The 23,480-nt window shown below is 35.0% G+C and overlaps 1 protein-coding gene across 1 annotated transcript; it reads right to left on the bottom strand.

The window, feature by feature from the left end:
• Positions 1–561: 561 nt before the first annotated feature.
• On the bottom strand, positions 562–14,845 carry LOC116113983 (aldo-keto reductase family 4 member C10-like). The gene is made up of 4 exons (XM_031400133.1): positions 14,636–14,845; positions 13,964–14,541; positions 11,968–12,222; positions 562–972 (listed from the first exon to the last, which is right to left on the bottom strand). The coding sequence occupies exons 2-4, from the start codon at positions 14,531–14,533 to the stop codon at positions 712–714; spliced, it is 1,086 nt and encodes a 361-aa protein (XP_031255993.1). The 5' UTR covers positions 14,534–14,541; positions 14,636–14,845; the 3' UTR covers positions 562–711.
• Between the last annotated feature and the right edge of the window lie 8,635 nt (positions 14,846–23,480).

The following is a 23,480-nucleotide window of genomic DNA, read 5'->3' as shown; positions in this document are numbered from 1 at the left end:
GTAAATAGGTACCAAGATGTATGGTTTTTAATTCTCTGTTAACCTACCCTAGTGAAGAAAATTCCTCAAAATCTGTTAATTAAACATTTATTATGAATCAATATATTATAGTAATACGTCTTAGTGGGCGTTTTAATGGTGACTCCATTTCCACTACTAATTAGAAGATAATAGTGGATGTTCCACTATCAGAACCAGCAACTGGTTTATGTAAAACTTAGATTAGGTTCCTACAGGAAATGATGATACATTACCATTACCAACTCACCATTTTGAAATAACTTAAAAACTTTTTCAAACAAATAGTTAATTGATCAAAATTCCATTTAGAATAATAAATGTTTACGGGAACATCCACCATGTGAATTAACAATAATACTATACTTACAAAGAAATCTTACAAAAATTTCCATACAAAATGAGGTGACAAAAAATGAATGAAAGAGTAAAACAAATAGTCAAACTCATTAAATTCACTATTCCATTCATTTTTTGCCACATCATTTTGTATGGAGATCTTTGTAAAATTTATTTGTAAGTGTAGTATTACTCATTAATTAATAATGTAAAATTTGGCTTTCCATTCAGCATCCACAAAATCAAAATCTTACAAACAATGGGCATACCATACCACATATTATAATAATCAGCATTATCACAATTTGAAAATAAATGATATATTATCTTTTAGAAAAAAAACAAGTATTAAAATCAGGCATTGGATTCCACATCATCTTCCATCTCACGCACAGCTTGAAGAGGACCACTACCAAACATGAACCCAGTGGCTGAGAGACTACTGAAAGGTTCATTTCCAAATAAACATACCTGAGGCTCAATCTGGTTCAACCAGTTCCATTCTTCCTCTGATAGACACCAACTAAAGATATCTATGTTTTTCCTTATCCGTTCCGGCTTTAGGCTACATGGTAGCACACTTGTGCCTCGCTGCAGTCCCCACCGTAGAATAACCTAAAAGTAATGCTCAACTTTAACTTCAACAATCATCAGGGGAAATGTTAACCACATAAGAAATCTACTCTTGAATCACGTTTAACTTCAAATCTAGCTTTCCTAAACATTTGAAAACAGTAAACTACTATAACCCTCTTCGACATACAGTAGAAGCTTTTGAAAACTTGTTATTCAACGGATAATGTATGTTGAACACTCAGTCTTTATCTCTATAAACCAAAGCATCAACAAATCTGTAAATGAAAAATTTAAAGACATAATTAATCTTGGTCATCCTTTTGGTGTATCTATAAACAAAGTGTACAATCTTATTGATCTAAGCTTACCAAAATAGTGACTAGTTGTTCCTTTCCGTTTACAAAGCCTTTATTGCTTTATTTCCAGTCTGTGAATATTCAATATCAGTGCAAATATTTCTTGTTCAAGTTGGCTGAAACAATAGTGGTTAACAAATAGGCATTTGTGAGAAGCTTCAAAAATTTTGTACTTCAAATATTACAGATAAGGCTGACATGTCAAGCTTTCTGCAAATCTTGGACAATCCTCAAGATGAGTATTGATGAGTTCAACTTGCTGATATTTTTTATATTTATATTCTGGGTAAATATCCTTGGGACCCCTAAGGTTCCATAGTATCGATTCATCCCCTGCAGTAATAAAACTATCTCAACACCTTCCACAGTAAGTGATTCTAAGGGTTTTGTGATATCTGTCCAAAAGTTTTTAAAGCCACAAGAATGATAAACCATATGGGGTGTAAGAGATATTTTTAGAACCGCAAGTATGACACCTAAGATCCAATAAGGATGAGCTGTAAGAATCCTACATTGTCTGGTTAAGGAGGCTCATTGGGCTATATAAATGTACACCTATTCTACTATTTTATTAGGCTTTTTGGGTGATTACAAAGGCAAAACCATGAGGTCTAGGCCTAAAGCGGGTAATATCAGTGCTATATGGCAAAGAATCATTACAATTGGTATTGAGTTAAACCTACCTTACATGTTGGGCAACTATTGCACATGAGGAGTTACTCCTAAAGAGAGTAGATTGTAGCATCCAAGATCTAAAGACTCTTTAAGGCAGAGAGCTAGAGGCTAAGAAGTATGAGATGAGGGTTAGGCATAAAGCAGATAATATTATACTATATAGCAAAAAATCATTACAATTGGTATCAAGGTTGAGCCTACCTCACGGTGTGGACCAAAGCCACATTGGCTGAGATGCCACATGGGAATTGTGAATGATGAAAACACAACCGTAATGCTCAATAAAAATGCTATTTGTTAACACTCAGCACAACCTTCAAGTAACTAGAAAATTTTACTGATATATTGAAATGAAAATGATGGCCGAACAAGCTAAATACAGGGAATAACAATGACAGAAAAAATAAAAAGGGTGATTAGCACTTCGAGGGGCTAGTGGCCCCCAACAATAATTCCAGATTTCACTCTTTCTTCGAGAACCACCTTGTCCTCAAGGTGAAAACCTGGGAACTCATAAGCCTTCAAAGTGGCTTCAAAGGGTGGGAGGTCCTACCATTTAATCAGAACTTCCAGGGAGCCATCCAGCAGCTGGGGAGTGGAGAGGACAGCTTCGGGGTGCACTTGAATTTCCAAGTCTTCAGTCAGAAAAGAGGGAAGCTGTTGGACAAGTACTAAAGAATGAAGACTCCGTTTAAGTTGGGAAACATGAAACACCAGGTGGATACAAGAAGTAGGGGGAAGGTCCAACCGATAAGCCACTTGTCCAACCTTGTCTAACACCTTAAAGGGGCCATAAAAGCAAGGGCTTAGCTTCTCATTGAGCTTCTTAGCTAAGGACCGAAACCTATACGACTGGAGCTTCAAGTATACTAAATTCCCGGGTTGAAAAGAGACATCTCTACGGTATGTGAATCCGCAGACTGCTTCATCTAATCTTGAGCTACGGCCAAATTGTGCTTGAGCTCTTCCAATATGGCATTTATGTCCCTAATCTGTCGGTTGACATCTTCCACTAAGGAGGGACAGTCAGTGAGCTTTAAAAGAATTGGAGGATCCCTGCCATATAGAGCCTTGAAGGGGGTCATTTTGGTGGAGCTGTGGTACGTAGTGTTGTACCAAAACTCAACCCACACTAACCATTTGGGCCACTGCTGGGGTTGGGAGCTGCAAAAACAGCAGAGGTATGCCTCTAAGCACCGGTTAACAACCTCCGTTTGCCCATCTATTTAGGGATGATAGACGGAGCTAAATTTAAGGGATGTTCCTCCTGATTTAAACAATTCTTGCCAAAATTGGCTCATGAATACCTTATCGCGATCAGAGACAATAGATTGTGGGAAGCTACGAAGTTTAACCACCTCACGCAGAAACACATTAGTGACATCTTTGGCGGTGTAAGGATGGGCTAACAAGACGAAGTGAGAATATTTTATAAATCGATCGACCACCACCAAAATAGTATCATAACCTTTGGCCCTAGGTAACCCACCTATGAAGTCCATTGAAAGATAATCAAACACTTGGGTTGGGATATGAAGGGGCTGTAACATCCCTGCAGGTCTGAGGGAAGAGTGCTTGTTGACTTGGCAAGTGGCACATGCTTGAACAAATTTCTGCACATCTTGTCTAATACCCTCCCAAAACACAACAACAGCTATTCTTTTATAAGTCCTAAAGAAGCCAGAGTGGCCACCACTAGGACTACAATGAAATTCTAGTAACTTAGGAACGAATGTTGAGTTTTTAGGGAGTACCAACCTGTTCTTAAACAATAAACAACCTTTACAAAGTTGGTAGTGAGGACAACTACTGGGGTCGAAAAGGAGGTCTTGAAAAATGACTTGTAGCTTTGGATCAGCTTGCGCTTCAACGACTAATCCATCATAATCAACGAACTGAACCTTGGTAATGGTAGTAAGTTCCCTTGTGTCCTCTCTATGGGATAAAGCATCAGCCACTATGTTAGAATTGCCCGGATAGTAGTGAATCTCAAATGAGTACCTCATGAGCTTTGAAATCTACTTGTAATGTTCTGGCATTTTAACTCTTTGGTCTGTAAGAAATTGCAAGCTTCCTGGTCCGTCTTGATGATAAATTTGCAGCCAATGAGATAATGACTCCATTTACGAACAACAAAGACGATAGCCATAAGTTTCCGTTCGTAGACTGGCTTAAGCCGAGATTGAAGTGAGAAAGCCTTACTGATGAAAGCAATAGGCCTAGCATTCTGAACTAAAATAGCACCCATTCTAGCCCCTAAAGTGTCTGTTTGAATTTCAAATGGAAGCTCAAAATTGGGTATTATTAAGACGGGAACAGTAGTCATGGTAGTCTTAAGATTGTCAAATGCCCGTTGAGCTTCATCACCCCAACTAAAGGAATCTTTTTTCAACAATTGGGTAAGTGGCTAAGCGATAGAACCATAGCCTTTCACAAATCGCCGGTAATACCCCGTAAGCCCTAAAAACCCTCTCAAACTGTTCACATTATGTGGTACATGCCAAGATATCATCGATTCAATCTTCTGTGGATCAGCCTCCACCCCCTTGGCTGAGATTAAGTGACCCAGATATTCTAACTTATATTGAGAAAATAGGCATTTCTTTTTATTGACCACCAATGCATTATTGCCGCAAATGGTGAATGTGGGTAGTCATGTCAGGGCTGTAGATGAGAATATCGTCAAAAAAAACCAAGATAAACTTCCGTAATAATGGTCGAAAAATCATATTCATAAGGGCCTGGAATGTGGATGGTGCATTCGTCAACCCGAAAGGCATCACTAAGAACTCACAATAGCCTTCGTGGGTGCGAAAGGCTGTCTTTGGAATGTCCTCCTCTTTAACTCGAATTTGATGATACCTGGACTTTAGATCTAACTTGGAAAAAACTGTAGTCCCCGCTAGCTCATCCAACAACTCTTCAAAGGATGGAGTAGGGAACTTGTTGGGTATTGTAATGTTGTTTAAGGCTCTAAAGTCGACACAAAATCGCCAACTCCCATCATTTTTCTTAACTAACAACACGGGGCTGGCGTAAGGGCTTGTGCTAGGTTGGATAATTCTCGCATCCATCATCTCCCCAACTAATCTCTCAATCCCATTCTTTTGGAGGTAAGGGTATTTGTATGGTCTAATGTTGGGTGGTTTGGCTCCTGGTTGAAGGGTGATGGCATGGTCTAGTTGTCTGCGGGGAGGTAGCCTAGTAGTTTGGTCAAAAACTTGGGCGAAATCATTTAACACCGTAGCCACCACAAGTTCCACTTTTCCTTCTTCCTGACTATCCTTGACCTCTATTGAACTGCATTCTACCAAGTGTCCATCCCCCTCCATTTGCAACATCCTAAGTAAAGTTTTCAGAGAAACTACTGTCTTAACAAGTGAAGGATCACCCTTGAGTGTCACCCTTTGCCCTCCCTTATCAAACGCCACAGTCAACTTGCCCCAATTGGAACAAACATCTCCCAAGGTGCTTAACCAAGCAATTCCAAGGACCACATCGGCCCCACCCAATTGAAATGGAAAAAAATCTAGTTGAACTTTCATCCCTTGCATTTCTAACTTTACATCCCGACAAATTCCTTCACCCTTGATTCTAAACCCATTACCCACCATGACCCCGAAAGACTTAGCTCCATCAATCGGAATTTCTAGTTTTTGCACCAAGGCATGTGAGATAAAATTGTGTGAGGCTCCATTATCCACTAACACAACCACCTCCTCACTCCCAATCTACCCCCGAAGCTTCATGGTTCAATCCGATGTAATGCCAACAATTGAGTTCATGGATAAAGATAGAGGATTACCTTCCGCGGTAGTTTCTGCCTTTGGCTTACTCACAGGTTCTCCTTTGTCAGTCTCATCGTCGTCAAACAGTAATAAAATTTGGAGAGATCGACTCTTACATCGATGATTGGGACTAAATTTCTCGTCACACCGAAAATAAAGTCCTCTTTCTCGTTTATATTACAAATCGGCCTCTGTTAACTGCCCGAATCCGTCATTTCGAGGTGGAGTTGCTGTTCCTTCCATCGGCTTTTCTCTCTTGTCCCACACACGATTACTTTGTCCTGGTTTAGTGGGTTTGGTTGCTAGGTTCCCCCAATTTGGGCAACCCAGATCTGAATAAGAAGAGGTCCGATTGTAACTCTCGGGTTTGCCTGTTTGGGCTTTGGAAAACCTGGGCTTAGTTTTGTCCGAGACCCAATTCTTTTCTTCTATTCGATGGGCCTGGTCAATGAGTTCAAATAAACTTTTGGACTTACTCAGCCTTAGTTCAGCTTGTAACCCCTCTCTAAGGCCATTTGCAAAGATGTCCATTAGGAGATCTTCTCCTAACTCACGCAGAGGAGTTGAGAACTCTTCAAAATGTTCGCGATATTCAGTCACAGTCCCAGTTTGCCTCAACGCCACCAGTGCTTCATAAGCAGACCCCTTTTACGATGGTCGGAATCGTTCAACTAATGGTTCAAGACTCTACCCTCCATACACACCGTCGCAGCTTGCACTTTCTCTTCTTCCTCATAACGATTGACCGTAAAGTACCGATCAGCTCTGAAGGTCCATCCAAAAGGATCATCTCCATTAAATATCGGCAACTCCAGTTTGCGAATCCTCTTGTCCTTCCCATTATCACTGCTATGTTCTCCTTCAAGTTCCTTGTCTCGGCCAGAATTATGATTCTCTGAAGACGAGGATGATTTCTCCTTCTCTCGGTATCATTTCTCATCCCTTTCCTCCCTCATACGCATTAATTCGCGCATCTCCGTTAAATACTCTTTAATGCTATCCAAGTCAATCTTCATCGTGTCCATGTCTTCCTTCACTTTTTTCATTTCCTTTTCAACGTTATCCATTATGCTCCATCTTAGATTTTACCATTCCCCAACCTAGCTCTGATAGCAATTTGATGAAAACACAACCGCAATGCTCAATAAAAATGCTATTTGTTAACACTCAGCACAACGTTTAAGTAACTGGAAAATTATACTGATATATTGAAATTAAAATGATGGCCGAACAAGCTAGATACAGGGAATAACAATGACAGAAAAAATAAAAGGGGTGACTAGCACTTCAAGGGGCTAGTGGCCTCCAACAATAATTCCAGATTTCATTGCCCCATTAACCAGCTATTTCCTCCCCTTATATACAACTGAAATCACACTCTCAACACTCCTTCCTACGTGGAGATTCCACACTAACTAACTCTAATCTGAATTTCCCTTACTGCCCATTCTAACTGAATTTCCCTGGCTGCCCTTTCCTTTCTTCTTGTATAGCTTAGTTATAAGAGGCCTATCAGACTCCCATAGAGAGTAGATTGTCACATCCAAGATCCAAGACTCTTTGAGGCCTATAACAGGAGCTAAGAATAATGAAATGGGGATAAAATTTCATAATTTCACATTGCTTAAGTAAATATGCTCAAATAGTATGAGACAATTTGAGTGATTCCAAAATCAAACTATAAAGGGTAGAACCAAAGCGAACAATGTCATTCCATATGATACCCAATAACAGAGGATGGATTCAATATTATAACAAACCTCAAATCTAAGTGATATTTATCCTATATTTATTCTTAAGCTTAGTGCATGGCATTTTATGAAGGAGTTCAGAACATGATATAAAACTATTGTCTAGTAGGGTTATGGATTTTGTGGGTTGGGTTTTGTCAAATCTAACCCCACTAGATTAATTTTTCAGGTTCAAATGTTTGGATCTGATGCAACATGAGACATGCTGTAACTCAACCATATTTGGGTTGGATTAGGTTCTCGAGTCAAACTGTGTTTTTTCCCTCTTCAACTTCAAACACAGCAATTTTCTCCTCTCTTTACCCTAACTGCTTATATTTAGTATATATGAAGTCTTTTAAACACTGGTAGTAAGTTTAATGAAGAGTACATCCCATAAAATTGTCGATTAATAAATTAGGGTTCTTTTTCCTCTCTCTCTTTTTTCTTTTGTGTTTGTGAGCTTATCAAAGCCCAGCCACAACAATCACCTTCCTCTATAATTGTCTCTAGAAAAGAAGAAAAATCAATATCATGTACTAATCATGAAAAGAAAATGAAAGAAAATCAATTTTTGTTGAAATTTTTCAAGACACAACATGTTCCAAAGAGCAAAAATCTCACTTGCAGCAACTTGGTGGTCGGAGACAGTAAGATGATTGAAGAATATAAAATGTGATGAGAAAAGAAGAGAAATCGTTGAAGTGTTAGACTTAAGGTTTGGTTGTTTTAATGGAGGTCAATGATTCAGTGTGGCAAAGAACATGGTAAGCAATCAATGGCCTAATCACAAGATTCCTCATAGAATTTAGAGTTTACAAAAAAATATTACTACTGAGTCGGTTCAATGAAATTGTTACTGCACAACCTGACACCAAAACCTACCACATCAGGTTGCTTAAGCAATCAAAACAAATAAGAATAAACCTGATCCAATCCACCATTTTTCAGGTTGGGTCGAGTGGGTAAGCTTCAAATTTACTACTGTGTTGGGTTCAATCAGGTAGTTATGGCACAACCTGAAACCAAAATCTACCACATCAGGTTGGCTTAAGTGCAACCTAAAACAAATAAGAATAAACCTGATCCAACCCGCTAATTTCAGCTTGGGTCAAGTAGGGCAAAATGTGCCAACCCCTATTGCACAGTAGGCAAGTTTGCTAAGAAACTTGCGCTATGCTCTCTTGCATGTAGGTTGAATGGTCCACTAAAGGAATTAATTGTGAATTGGGGCATTCAATCACAAATAACATTAAGCAAATAAAGTATCGTTTGACAAGATATGGAAACAAATAAATAAAATTGTTTCAATTACTTATGTCACTTAGCAACTTATGTGATAACATACTGTGATAAAAGGTGGATTTTTAGTAAGCAAAATGCACATGAGAAACTAAGAAAATACAAGTAGAAAACATTGACTGAAGGCCAAATGGTTAATATGATTAACCTCCTATAACTAAGATTTACAAGAAGAAGAGAGGAAGGGGCAGTATGGGTAATTGAGAAGAGAGTTAGTTAGTTGTGGAATATTCCACGTGGATTCAGAAAAGGGGAATTTGGGTGTGACTTCATTCTTGTATATAAGAGAGGGAAAATGCATGTGGAGAGTATCGAATATTTTGGATCATTGTTGGGAGGCCACTAGCTCCTCGAATTGCTAGTATTCCTTTATTTTTCTGTTTATCATTGTGCTATGTTTTTTCTTACTATCTTCATATCAATATATACAGATTTCCTGTTGCTTATTGGTTGTGTTGAGTGTTAATGAACTGTATTTTGATTGTTTTGGTTGAGTTCCCATCATAATACAAAGTGAAAAGGCTCAAAATATAGAGCATAGAATGACATGGGCATAATTAATGTAAAACAAAAGACAGGAGGAGAAATTTTGGAGTAAAGAAAGAGAGAGAAATTTGGGACAAGATCCAACCAACCCCATTTTATAACATCTCAGGTATTATTAGAATATAACTATTGAAGACACTGCACATGGTTTTAACAAGGTTCATCGATAAATGCACCTCCAATCTGTAATAGTAGGTTAACATAGGATGTTGAAGGGGCCACCCTCTTCTCCTATGGTTCATGTTTATCTGAATGATTACTTAAATATATGGAGGTTGTTGGGTTTAAGATGCTGCACAAAGAACAAAAAACTCATTGTTTACTCAAAAAAAAAAAAATTTTCTTTTTTTGGGATTTTACATGATTAAGTTGGATTATTACTTGCTTGGATTAGATATAGTGTTTCTAAATTTGTTTTCTTATTTGAGTAGGTTTTGAAATCCTTAAGTGTAATCAGTATAGATTGGTTTTATTTACGACTGGACATCATAAATTTTTCCCAGAGAGAGGAAAATAATATTACTTGAGAAAAAGAGGTTGCAAAAGTGAACCAGAAGTTCATTAAAAAGAGTCTGAGGAAAATAAAAGCCATAGGAGACTACATGCCAAAAATTCTCTCTGCATTTGAATGGTGCATAATAAGAGGCAGCCCCAAAATACAAAATTAATAAAATTCCTTCCCCATTTAAATTGATGAAAAAAAAAAAAAAAAATGAGTTCTCTTGGGACTAAGGTCATTTTCCTAAAAATCAGCAGTACTTTCTTGCTAAATCACCTAAAACAGAGAAAAGACTGCGCATCTCTATAAAAGTCTTTGCCATTTTTCATTTCCCCAAGCTTCAAAAGTGGCTGGGGATGCCTAGAAAATTTAGCTGGCTTGCACAAATTTTTCCCATAGAGAGGATACGATAAGACAACCTCCCATAAGATAAGAAACAAGAAAATAAAACTGAAAAAGGGGAAAATATACTTCAATGAGCCTGCTAAAGGTTTTTACTTAAAAGTTCCTTCAGTAAGTTCTCACAGGTACAAGATAGTTTTCTAACCCTATTTATCATACCATTCATAGTACACTTAACATGAATCCTACCTCAACTCACTACAAGTCTAGTTATCTCACCCATAAAGAATGATGCAAACCAAGCACCAAAGGTTTAATTTTTATTTTAAGAGATATTGCTAAATGAAGAATTATTACTCATTTTAAGAAATAGGTTATTTAGGGATATTACTTAATTGACTGATTATTACATGTTTAGGTTAGATTTAGTTTTCCAGAATTTGATTTTTATTTAACCAGGATTTTAATTTCTTATTCGAAGTAGATGTAGGTTTCCCTTTCATAAAGGTCTTGATCATTACAAAGACGCCTTTTGTTTTGCTGTTGGAGAATATAGACTAATTGCATACATATATTGATGAATTGGTTTCTCTCGTCTTTCACAAAATTCTTCTTTTCCCTTCTAATTTTTTCTTCTCAAAGATTATCCTCTCTAATTTCTTTTCATTTCTTCTCTTTTGTCTCTCTATCCTTGCTTTTTATTTCTGTCCTTCTTTCCTCTTTATGTCTTACACCAGTTCAGTGTGGATGGAAGTGGAACTTACAAGGGGACTGAGGGGACCTAGACAATGAGGGTGTAGGAAAAGTGAAATAAGGTAGCAAGTAGTGGATTGAGGGGATGTTGGCAGGAAACTTCCATGGGTTTAGGCTGGGACAGGTGGCGATTGGGGGTTGGGACAGCAAAGGAATTCAGTTAGGGAGAGAGAGAGAGAGAGAGAGAGGTGGAGGATAAAAAGAGAGGGAGAGAGCAGATTAGGGCAGAGAAGAATATAGGGAAATTTGGGAGGAGCTAACCCTTGAAGTTAGCAATTAGGGAGGAGCTGGCCCTCGAAGTCCAACACTATCTTTGTTTCTCTTTTTTTGGCTTTCTTTGTTTCTTTCGGCTGTTGTTGGATGGTGTTTTGGCTGTTTATCATCTTGTATCTCTTTTGCTGATTATCAATATATATATAAATAACATTTTCTGGATATTTGGTTGCTGGTTGTGATTATTATTCTAGGTTTAATTGGCTGATGTCTGTTAGTGTTAATTGTTTGGGTGAGTTTTTGGAGAGGTTCCCATCAGGGACTTTGTCATCTTAATATGGCTCTCTTATTGGGATAAAATTTAATCTGATACATTATGTATTAGGGGAACCATTATGATGGTGATTCATTTTTATGCTAAGCCAGTCCAATTAATCATGCAAATATATTTCATTTTGTAATGGCATATTCCCTCCTGCTTTTTGTATAAATGTTCTCCAACAAGGGCATTCATCTTACTAATGCTTTTAGGAATTATTACACATACTATAAAAACATGGCTAGTTCATTCTCTCTTTTTAGGTTTAAAATGTTATTTAGCAAGTTCCAATCAAGACTTTGTTTCATTCTCCTACAGTCCTACTGAACCCTGAAAAATTTGATGGAGCACAATCCTTTTTGATCCAGATAAGCCACCATACTCTCAAATTTTGGCAAAGAAATAATAATTGATACGCTACACTATTTCAAAAGGCAAACAAGGGAACTACTGAAAAGTAATCAAACAATATCTAGCGAAATCAATGTGATATAGAGTGATTAAAAATTACCTGTTCAGGAGTTTTTTTGTGTCTATCTGCTATCTCTGCAACAGCTGATAATTTCAGCATAGGTCCATGTACCGATCTTGACCTTCTGAATGAGATCCGTGGAGTTCCAGCTTCGTCTTCACCACCTGATCCACTATCAGATGGTCCAGGACTTGAAGTAGGCACTCCTAAAGGTGTATGAGCAGATACATGGATACCTTTCGATTGACAGAACTTTACTAGTTCATCTTGTCTCCAAAAAGGATGCAACTCGACCTATAAAAAGCCCATCATAAATGAATAACCAACCTCTGAATTCAAGGGCAAAGCTTCATATGAACGAAATCATAGTCACTCATGAAAACCAAAGAATTATCAACTACTAAATAGACTAATATTTAATAACAGTAAAGACAAAAAATAAAGACATGAGGATAACATCAGCAACATCAGCAAGGTAAAGGTTCAATTATTAAGCATTAAATAATGATAAATTGCTAGTTACAAATTATAATGATTTCAATAATAACTTCTAAAATAAAATGATATGACACTGAGAGTAGCAGGGTTTACGTTCTTTAGGAAGTCTAAAAGCTTTACCCCACAGTTCTATAGCTGATTAAACCAAAAGCTCCGCAAAACTATAATGAGATATACAAAGTTAGAAAAACAAAACTAGGAGATCTGATGAAAATTTATAAAATTCCATCAAAAGTAATTTAACAATTACATCCTTTTACAATAGTTGTAATTAACAGGACACATATTCCAATGGTTGGCCAATGCCGCATCACTCCCCATCACAAACAGGAGATGCACCACATGATTATGCTGCAATAATATAGAATTCCACCAATAAAAATTCTTACTACTCTTATTATCAACATATGATAAATTCAATAATGAGCACTATTATTTTGATCATGGCTGGTAAGACAAAATTTAGTAATTACGGAGATCGTCATAGAGACCAAGAAACCCTAGATTTGTGTTCTCTCAAATCTTTCTTCTGTCTCTTCGCATATCTCTGTTCTTCTATTTCTTTCTCTTTTTCTCTAATAATTTTATTTTGGTTTCGTATTAGGTAGTCATCCCTGATCACTTAGTTCCCCCAGCCCCAAACAGTAGTGAATTCAAATTTAAGAGACTTCACCAGCTCATCCAACTGGCACCTTTGTTGATGAATGTACATAATGGTTTGTAACCCAACTTAGCGCGGTAATGAAGTTAATTAAAGGTAAATTTCTCCAATGATATATACAAATTCCAATATGACAGCTACAAATCCATATCAGAAGAGTTCTTCAATGAACAAAGTTTCAAAGTAGATTCCAAGGCCTTGAAATATTGAAATACTATATAATCGATTGTAGCATATTAAATTGGGATATGTATCTATAAAGGAAAAGTAAGCTTCAGTTATAATATAAGATTTAGAGGCAAGAGGTGTAGAATTTTGATAATGGTTTTCAGACAATAAAATACGGATCTTCTTTAGAGCCAGAAAAACGACTTAATAACAAATGCTTGGAAGCTTGCTAGCTAAAGTTGGAGGGTGCAGGTGCAATTCCATTTATTTTAACATTGAATTCCTTAGTGATGCATCGCTAAAAAATGTGGAATCTTTAAACAGAAGAGATATAATTGTTAGGTTGGCGTTCGTCCAACCATTAAATCACTAGAATTTCCTAAAAAGACAGCAAATCAAAGAATACTGCGAGATAAACACTTAAACAAAGTTGAAGCTTGTTCTGCTGGGCATGACATAAAACTTGACAACCTAAGCTGTATATGTCCATGGGGCCATAGATCTCAAACATTCAAGATATTGATTCAGAAAGAAATTGGGTTAGTGAAATTTTCATGCTAAAGCGAACTAAAATTAAGTTTGTCAGACATGACCTTGCCAAAACTCACATAAACTAAATCAATCTCACCATGTAAAACTCCATTACACAGGCTAAGCAAGGCCATAATTGAACATAAAATCTTTCGTGAGAAGAGAAATGGAACTGACCTGATTGACTGCAGGTACAATTTTTGCAAATTTGAGCAACTCTTTGATCTGCTGGACCCTGAAATTGCTGACACCAATAGCTCTAACCAGACCCATATCAACCAAACCCTCCATTGCTTTCCAAGCTTTTTTCAAGCGATTCAAGAACTGTCTATACTCACTCCCTTTCCCCGACTTTGAAGGGGGATCTGTAGCATCTCCAAAAGCTGAAGTCTCAGGCCAATGCATCAAATAAAGATCTAAATAAGAGACTCCAAGATTCTTAAGAGAAACTCTAACATAATTCTCAATCTTATTGAGTGAATTCATAGTACAATATAATGTAGAGGTCAAGAACACATCTTCTCTCTTGAGTGAAAGTGGGCCTTTAAATGCTTCATCAAGTGCTTCTCCAACTTCAATCTCATTACCATAAAGATGTGCGCAATCTATGTGACGGTAACCCACTAACAGAGCTGTTTTGACAGCTTCAACACAAAGCTCTCCTCCACTTTGCCATGTCCCCAACCCAATGGCCGGAATTTTAGCTCCAGTGTTCAACACAAAGTGACTTCCAACTTTTCCTTTCATTTCCTTTCCTTAATTGCAAATTAAACAAAAACCCAGATATCAATTTATAAAACCCAGATCAGTACATGGTTTTTACTTGAAATTTGAACTTATGTTTGTCACCTTTACTGAAGAAGCCCAACGGCAATTGAATATTTGATCAATCTACAAAGCATCACTCCACACGGAACTCCAACTCGTAATTCTAAAATAGGTAAAGTGTATTTAACGAGACTACCAAGACTTTGTTTTACGTTTTGTATCAAAAATACGCCTCCTGGTCAACCACCTCCCTACCCCAGCAGACAAAACAAGCGCTTAGCTGTAATTTCAATCCTAATCTTTTCTTTCACTTTTGCAATAACCTTGAAGACAAAAACTCACTAAAATAATATCACATCTCACATGAGAAAAAAAAAAATTGTGTTTATATTTTTAGTATTTTTATCATAACCTTGGTAAACTGTTAAAATAAAAAAATAAAAAAAAAATTGTGTTTATATTTTTAGTATTTTTATCATAACCTTGGTAAACTGTTTATTATCCCGAGTAAACAACATAACTTTTAAATTAAATCTATATATGTTTACTTAAGTATTAAAAAAAAAAAAAATTCAATCTATAACCATACCCAATTAATTAATAAGGCTTATCTTATCCACATATCACCCAATTTCATTGATATTTTGTGCAGTTTAGTCAATGTTTTTTTAATAAGTATCTTGGTCCAAAGTTAAAGTAACTTTTATTCTATCAAACATGTATCCATATGAGGTAGATACAGTTTTGAGATTACATCCTTGTGAAAAAGTAGCTGAAACCTAAAAAAAAAAATACCCTCGTCCACCCCAAAAACTTGTGTAGTCGATTTTAGGACTATGAAGGAGGAGATTGAGAATAAGAAGGAAAGAGAGCAATTGAAGCTTGATGTAGATGGTGACATTAAAGAGTCGAGAGTTTTGATTTTCATAGATGATCCGGAATGAAAAAAAAAAAAAAAAAAAAAAAAAAAAAAAAAAAAAACAATCGAGCTTACTACTCTAATAAAGCATTTCTTGGGAGGCAACCTAAGCTCTTTACTTTAATTTTGATTTTTGTTTGTACTTGAGTCATTTATTTTTTTATTTTTTTACATTTTCGTTTAGTTTGATTAACATTGATGTTGTGTTTGTTCTATAAATTCATATCTTTAACAAGTGAGGTGTGCTGCCGATAAGGTACACCAAAAGTCTCTTTGTTTTTGCAGGAAGTTGATTTAAATAATGGAATGAAATGAGAGAGGTGATTGAATTGTCATGCGAATTCGCTCTTCACTATTGAAGAAAGGGGGTAAATTTTCCTTTTCTCTTTTTCCTTTTGTTTACATTTGTACATTGGGGACACTGTAGACATTAGGTTATGGGTAAGGGAAGTCTCTTCCAAAACTTTTGAATTTATGGATTTATGAGGAATTTTTGCTTTGTTTTGAATTTTGTTTAGTTCTTGGATTAATTTGTATGTCAATGATAACACTATATGATTGTGACAAACATGTAACTTTGAGAAGACATTAACTTTTGCGTAGTGTAAGGATGTTAGTAGGTGTCAATTGCATCTAGTTCAAGACTCTCTGGAGAATGGGTTTGAATGGTTGAATAATTGGAATACTTAGAGAAGTTTTTGAATAATTGGAATACTTAGAGAAGTTTTATATGTAATTTTTTATGGGCATCTAATTTTGAGATCACAACAAACTCTAGAACTCATTTGATTACCACTTGAGGCGAACTCTTAGAATCCGCATCGCTTAGGATATGATTTAGACAATTTTCTTTAGAACGATTGAACCTTTCAAGCCAACCTACATTATTTTTATCTCTAGTCAACCCTTTGAGCCTATTATATACACTTGGTAAGCTTTTTTTTTTTTTTTTTTTTAAACCTACTATATCTTACCTTGATGATGAAGCCTAAAACACTTTTTGACCCATCTTGTTGTGAGAGACTTAATTTGGTGTAACCTTAGAAGAAAAACTAATTAAAAGAAGTCTGATAGAAGAAAATAAATGTATCTTTTGGACCACAACCTGAGTATGTGCAATGAGATAGGTTAGGGGTTGTGAAAAAAAATGATAGTAGAAGCAAGGTAGGGTAGACAATTGTTTTTAATAGTTACTATCTTCCTATAAAAAGAAAAAAAAAAAAGCAAAAAAAAAAAAAAAAATTTTAAAAGAAAAAGATCAAAAGATATGAAGAAGTAGCTAGTGAGAAGAACATGGAATAAGGTTTACATTTTATCAGGGTTTGTGCTAATGTTGGAAGGAAGAGTTCAATCTATGTGAAAGAGTAGTGGGTGAATGAATAGAAGAAGCAAAGAGGAGATTGTTCATGGTCATATATTGTAAAATATCAAGTCTCTTACACTTGTAAATTTCCTTTCCGCTCTTCCGTAACCAGTTACCTTAGCGTAAAAGTTACAACCGTAATAAAGATGTAATGATCCAAGGCAGTGTTTGGATTCTACATCAATGGAGAGTGGCTTGAAAAATGAGCCTATGGACTTTGCTTGTACGATTTTTATTATTTATTTTTATGAGAAAACTTAAGAAATCAAATTTATTTGCCTATGAATGTTGTGCCTAAAATCATCCGGGTTTAGATAAATGGTTTGTGATTGTTCATATGAGAGGGTCTATAACAAAAGTGTAATTGATATTTGCTTATTCTTTATATTTACGTGATGTTAATTATTCGACTTGTGCATGTAGACACAATTTTTGAGACAAATATATGTATTGATCCTAAAATTATTGTTTGAGTCTTTAGTTTTGAGTATAGGTTAGGTTTGGTTTGGATGTTTGTGAGTATCATCGCTGAAAACCCTCACATACGCTAAATGCAACCGTGACAATCTACAAAAGTGATTTAGGATAGTTTAGATCTAGGTTTTATTTTGTTTTTAATTTTCAAGCTAAAAGACTTGTTTTATCGCTTAAGCTAAAAGACTTGTTTTATCGCTTAGCTTGCTAAGGACTAGCAAGAAGCTTGCTGGAGCTTGTGATAAAAGCTTAAAAATATATATTTACTTAGTGGTTTATGGGGATTATTTGGAAATTAGGTTTAAATTGAGTAAGTTGGCTTAATTATTGCACAAATGTCTTTGATGAGATCACTAGTATATTTTTAGTGTTTTTAGGTCACCAATTATAACACCCACATTCAGAAATATGGTAGGGATTATTTTATAGTCATAGTGAATATATTTAACTAGTTTTATAGTGGAATTCCATAAAAGTTTCAATAGGGGCAAAATGGTCATTTCACATAGAATCACGTGTTCAAGTGAAAAGTGAGTATGATAAATATAATGTATTAAGTGTGCTAGCCATGAGAATAGAGTGGTAGAAAGGTTATGGACAATACACGTGATGTGACGCCGAGATAAATACGTGTTTGTAAAGTAATAGGAAGAAATTAAAGAATAAGGGTAAAATGGTCTTTTCACTCAAATTAGAGTTTATGATGGGAAGTGAAAATGACCAAGAACATGTGTTAAATCCATTGAAAGTGAGGGTATATCAATAAATGCACTATGGCATAAATGAAATTATCATAAAAGTGCAAGGGCAAAATGGGAATATACATATATTTATTTAATTATAAGACTTCAATTGATAAAACCCTAACTATTTGCAACCAAAAACGCCAACCGCCTTCTTCCCCCATTTCTCTTCCATTTCTTCAAAGTTTTCCAAAAGAATTACATGAGAATTCATGCTTAAGTGAATATATGTTCATTTTATGGCTTTCTAAGGTAAGAATTTTAGCAAAAAGTTTGTGATTTGTGTTTTATAAGTATGAGTTCTCATGAATTTATGTGTTTTAGCATGAATCAATGGAGAAAGTGAGCAAAGGAAGCAAAGAAAAGGATTCTTGCAAGAAAAAGGTAAGTGAATCAAACTTAAGCCTTGTTTTGAGCCATAATTGTAATTGTTGATTATTGTATGGTTGTATATGATGTATGGTGAGAATTGTTGGCCATTTAAATGTTTGTTTGATGGAGAATAATGTGTAGAAGTTCAACTAAGATGATTAGTTATGTAGATGTGATGTTTTGGTTGAACCTTGGATGAAATCTTGAAGACTTGATGTTGGAATTTGGAAGTGTTGAATTCGGCTAGAATAGGAGCTGTGTTTTTGTTGAATTTTCTTCCAACTTTAAGGTATTTGGAGAGATGTGGAGGTGTGGCTAGCCATGTACTTGTATGTGCTTGTAAAGTGTTTGGTGAAATTTCAAAAAGAAATTCATGCATGAATTTATCAAATATTGTTAAAGACATTGTTTGAGAAAGGAAAGAATGGATGTTAAAAGGTTGTATTAGACTTGACCAAGTATAAGTTTAAGTGTTTAAGAGTGCATTTTGTTATGCCAAAATTAGAATAACACTTGGTTATGTTAGTTCAATGACATGAATGGCCTTTAGTGCATGATTCAGGTTGCTTGAACTTTTAGCATTAGTTTGAATGACATATTGTATTTAGTCATTGAATTAAGAGTTTTGAAACCTATGACTTTAGAAAAGTGATGGCAAGAATTGCATATTAAATTGTTGCAATAGTGTAGTATTGATGATAATAAAAGATGGGTGATTATATTATAATATTACAATATGCCACAATAAGTTGTCAAGCTTGTATGCTTAAAATTAGAAAGATCATCCAAAGATTGGCTTGACCAAATGAGTATATTGTTGTCTCTTGTTTTGAGATTAGTTATAAACAATATGTAACAAGTGATTTTATTGTATAAAGAATAGAAAAGCTTTCTCAAGTATAGATATCAAAAGAAACATCAAAGAAATAAAAGTTTGGTTTATGTATTAAATACATGACCATTTTAGAAATTGATTGGTATGAGTATAGTTTTCATGCCTTATTATATATTATAAGCTATAGAATTGTGCTAGAAGATCTTGAGAATATTTTGTATTGGTCAAAAGTTTAGTTAAGAATGTTAGAAAGAAATTAGAATTTAGCCAAAGTATATATGTTGTGTCATATGTTAGATTGTATTTACAATGATTAATATGGCAATATAGATTAATGTATAGAATGTAGCCAAAAGAAAAGAAGAAAGAAGGGCATGTATAACAATTGAAGTTGATGGTCATGTTAAGAGAATGCAAATTTATGGCATTAAAATTTGCATTTAGAAAGTTGTACAAGGCATGTTTGTTATATTAAAAAATATTAGAGAGTTATTTAATGACATGGTTATATATATATATAAATTTGAGAAATCTAGTAGCATAATTGGGCAAGTTAGTAGACTTAATACCTAAGTTGTGGCATAGATTTTTACAGAAGAAATTAGATTGCCCAAAATATAGAATTCATTCCCTAGTTGAATTTTGCCATTTTAATATCTCACTAATAGAATTATAGAAGAGTAAAATTTGTGAGAGATAACGTAATTGTATACGTGTACATTTTATATAACATAATAGAATTGAAGAATTATAGAATTATGTAGAAACTATAGAATCGCGTACGTACACACGATATATAGAATTCAGAAATAAAGAATAAAATAGAAAATGTTTAAGTTAAGCGTGTTACTAGAATAGAACTTTGGGTTTTCCAGAAAAATATAGAAATAAAAGCCTTAGAATTAATAGAATACATACCAAAGTCAGACAAGTATTTTGGGATCATGCATAGACAGCATATAAATACATGACATAACATAGCATGTATTTCAGAAATTTTAAAATTATTGGAAAATGTCTAGCTAGTTATTTTTTTAAGATTTACAGAGCATGTTTTCAGAAGGCTGTTGCGATGGGGAACCTGTGAGCATTCGCTGCGATAGCTAGTGGCGATAGAGATGCAGAAGTTTCCCACATGCACGCCGCCATCAGTGAGTGGCCTCAGAATAGAAAACAGATTCGTATAGTCCGCTAGAAGTGCATGTGGATGAGGATTGTATCCAAAAAGAATTTCAAAATACGCTCACATGGCCAGGGTTCCAAATCCATGCCTCAGCCTAGTCCGATCGGCAAACCAGAACAAAATACAGAAAAAGAAAGAAAAATATAATAAGAAATAAAAAATAGAAAGAATTTCAGAAAGAAAAGAAAAGAATTTCTGAAAGAAAAAGAAAAGACTTTCACGAAGAAAAGAAAAGAATTTCAAAAAGAATTAGAAAAGAATTTTCAGAAAGAATACAAACATGATCATTTGCATATGCATCAGACATTTTATGTGCATTGTATCTTATGCATTTATGCATAGATTAAAGAGTTTATTTTATTATTACGTGTCTGACTAGCCAAGAGAAGAAAATAGAAGCCCATGAAAATAGAAAAGAAAAGAAAATAGAAGTCTATGAGAATAGAAAAGAATTTAGAGATATATGAGAAAAGAACATAAATTAGATACATGCTAGAAAAGAATAGAAATTAGAAACATGACAAATAGCAAGGAAACTTATCGATTTGTTTAGTAGAGAAAGAAACAGAAAGATATAATCTAGCAGAGAAGAGAAATAAAATGATAAAGAATAGCATAACACTAGAAAGATTTGGAAAGATTCGAGAAAAATAGAAGACTGCTAAGTAGTACGCCTGAGAATAAAGAGAGAAAGTAAGCTAAAATTTAGAAGCAGTACAGCAAAAACAGGGACAGCGGAGTAAGAGCATAGTTAGATTTGATTTACTTATTGAGCATTTATAACTCACCTCGTTGCTTTCTTTATTTTTTGCAGGTATTAGATTGTAGCGGTTAGGAGACGTCAAGCTCGCGAGAGTATTGCACACACTGTCTCAGTGAAGGAATTAATTATGTATGTATTTTTGGTAGTAATAATATTTAGAAAAAACATCTTCACGCTTTCCGATTCATTAGAAAATGATTCTTATTATTTTTTTATATGTGAGAAATAGTCATTGTGTAATAGTATTTTATAATTGGATTAAGGATAAAAAATTTAGACGAACACCCGTTTTAAGCTAGCAATTCTATGGATTCTCTCTATAGGATAGTCAGTGAATGCTTGCCTAGTGAGAGATTACACCAATGCTTGAAGATGATATTTAGGTGAACAATAACGTTGGACATGGAATGAGTGATGACGAGGAACAAATAGTTTGTGAATTGGAGCTGAATTGAAGAAGTTATGATGTTTTGAAGTTGAAGAGATAATCCTGGAATACACTCTAGTTTGAGCATGCTTTTGTATTTCGATAATAAATAGAGCTTTAGACTTCAGATTGGGATGATTCTTTGACCTTTGTAAATCTGATTTGAAGAGCTACATTTCATATGTTTACCGCTTGGCTAGATTATATCTTTATGATGCTTAAAAGTCACCATCTCTAGAATGCTGAAGAAAGATTTGGGTACCACGCCTAGGCACTGTTCTACGGCACAACAAAGTCAGAACCACCCATGTCGAGGCATAGTACCACGACACACTCACGAAAACTGGGAAAAAATATTTCTGTGTTTGACTATGAAATTTGGGTTTTAGGAGTCCTAAACTGAGTTGAATAAGGGGAAACGAAACCCTAACCACTTTTAGATGCAAATACAAGTCATTAGCATTATTTGAGGAGATTAATTGGAGAGAATTAAAGGAGGCTAACGCAAGGGAAGATCAAAGAGACAGAATTTGTGGAGCTTTTGATTTGCAATATAGAGAAGTCTTCTTATTTCTATCTTAAACTTATGTTTGTTATTTTAATAAAGATGATTGTTTCTTTCATGTTTATTATAAACTAAATTTATTCTCTAGGGCTAAGATGTAACCCAATCTTTATGATTATGTGTTCATAAATTTTTGTTAGTCTTTATTAAGCATTCTTTCTAAGTTTTATTATTGTGCTTAATGCTTTTGATTCTTAAGGACCTAAGAATTGAATGAATTAATGGACTAGGTTGAGATCGAGAGATGATACTTAGTTGGTCTAAGGTAATAAAACGATAGGTTGAGTGAACGCTAGAGATAGGTTGCCGCGACTCGTGAGGTTTTGGTAAACTCCATAAAGCGTAATGATCTTTTAATACTTAAATCTGATTTGGAGACATCTCAAGTTAGTAATTAGGAATTAATCTTGTAATTGTTCGAGAGAAAGTTATTGGAATTCTAGGGAGTTTGACCTGTAGAAAAGGCTTAATAAGGTTAGCATAAATTATCAATACTTATGAGTAGAGTTGGTGCGAAATTTATGCCATAGGTTTAGTCATCTTGCATTAAAAATAAAAAGTTTGGGTTTGAATTTATTTTCTTTCAGGATTTTAATTTTTTTTTTATTGCCTATTTTAGTTTAGTATTTTTCATCAGATTTTTGTTAATTAAATAGTAAGAACATAGTCAATTTTGGTAATGAGTAATAGCAATTCTCTAAGGTTTGATATTTGGTATTTACTCATTATTACTTGCACGATTTCGTACACTTGCAAAAATCACAACAAAATTCTTCTCCCCATTTTCTTCTTTGACCCTATACACTCAAACTAGTAAATTGATTGTGTGGGTCTTGTTGTCTTTGTATGGATTATCGTGTGTTCACTTCTCCTTTGAAGTGGGAGGCTCCAATCGAAGGTTTGATTAAACCACTGTTTATATCTTTTATGTATATTTTTTTTTTTATATGGGTTATTATCATCAATCTATGATTCAGGTTTATATGAGTTTCGAATGAAAAAAAAATTGTTGTTATTTCCGCTATTAATTCAATTATGCGGATGCCTAGAAAACTAGGGGGAAATTATTATGCGGGAAAAATCCTCAGCTCGATCCAAGCAGAGAAGCTCGAGCTGAGTAAAGGAGCCCGGGATGCCTCTTATTGCAGAGTGAACATGAAGCCCAGAAAGGAAAACAGTTCGGTGACAAAACACGAGCACTTAGCAGGGAAGCGCGGATGTAAGGTGTGACGAAATCAAAAAGGGGTCTCTACCAAGAAAATATATGTCCTCGTTGACAGAT

The sequence above is a fragment of the Pistacia vera genome, unplaced genomic scaffold, assembly GCF_008641045.1.
Source record: "Pistacia vera cultivar Batoury unplaced genomic scaffold, PisVer_v2 Contig694, whole genome shotgun sequence".
In the NCBI taxonomy this organism is placed as follows: Eukaryota; Viridiplantae; Streptophyta; class Magnoliopsida; order Sapindales; family Anacardiaceae; genus Pistacia; species Pistacia vera.
This window is presented reverse-complemented; position numbering and strand designations above follow the sequence as displayed.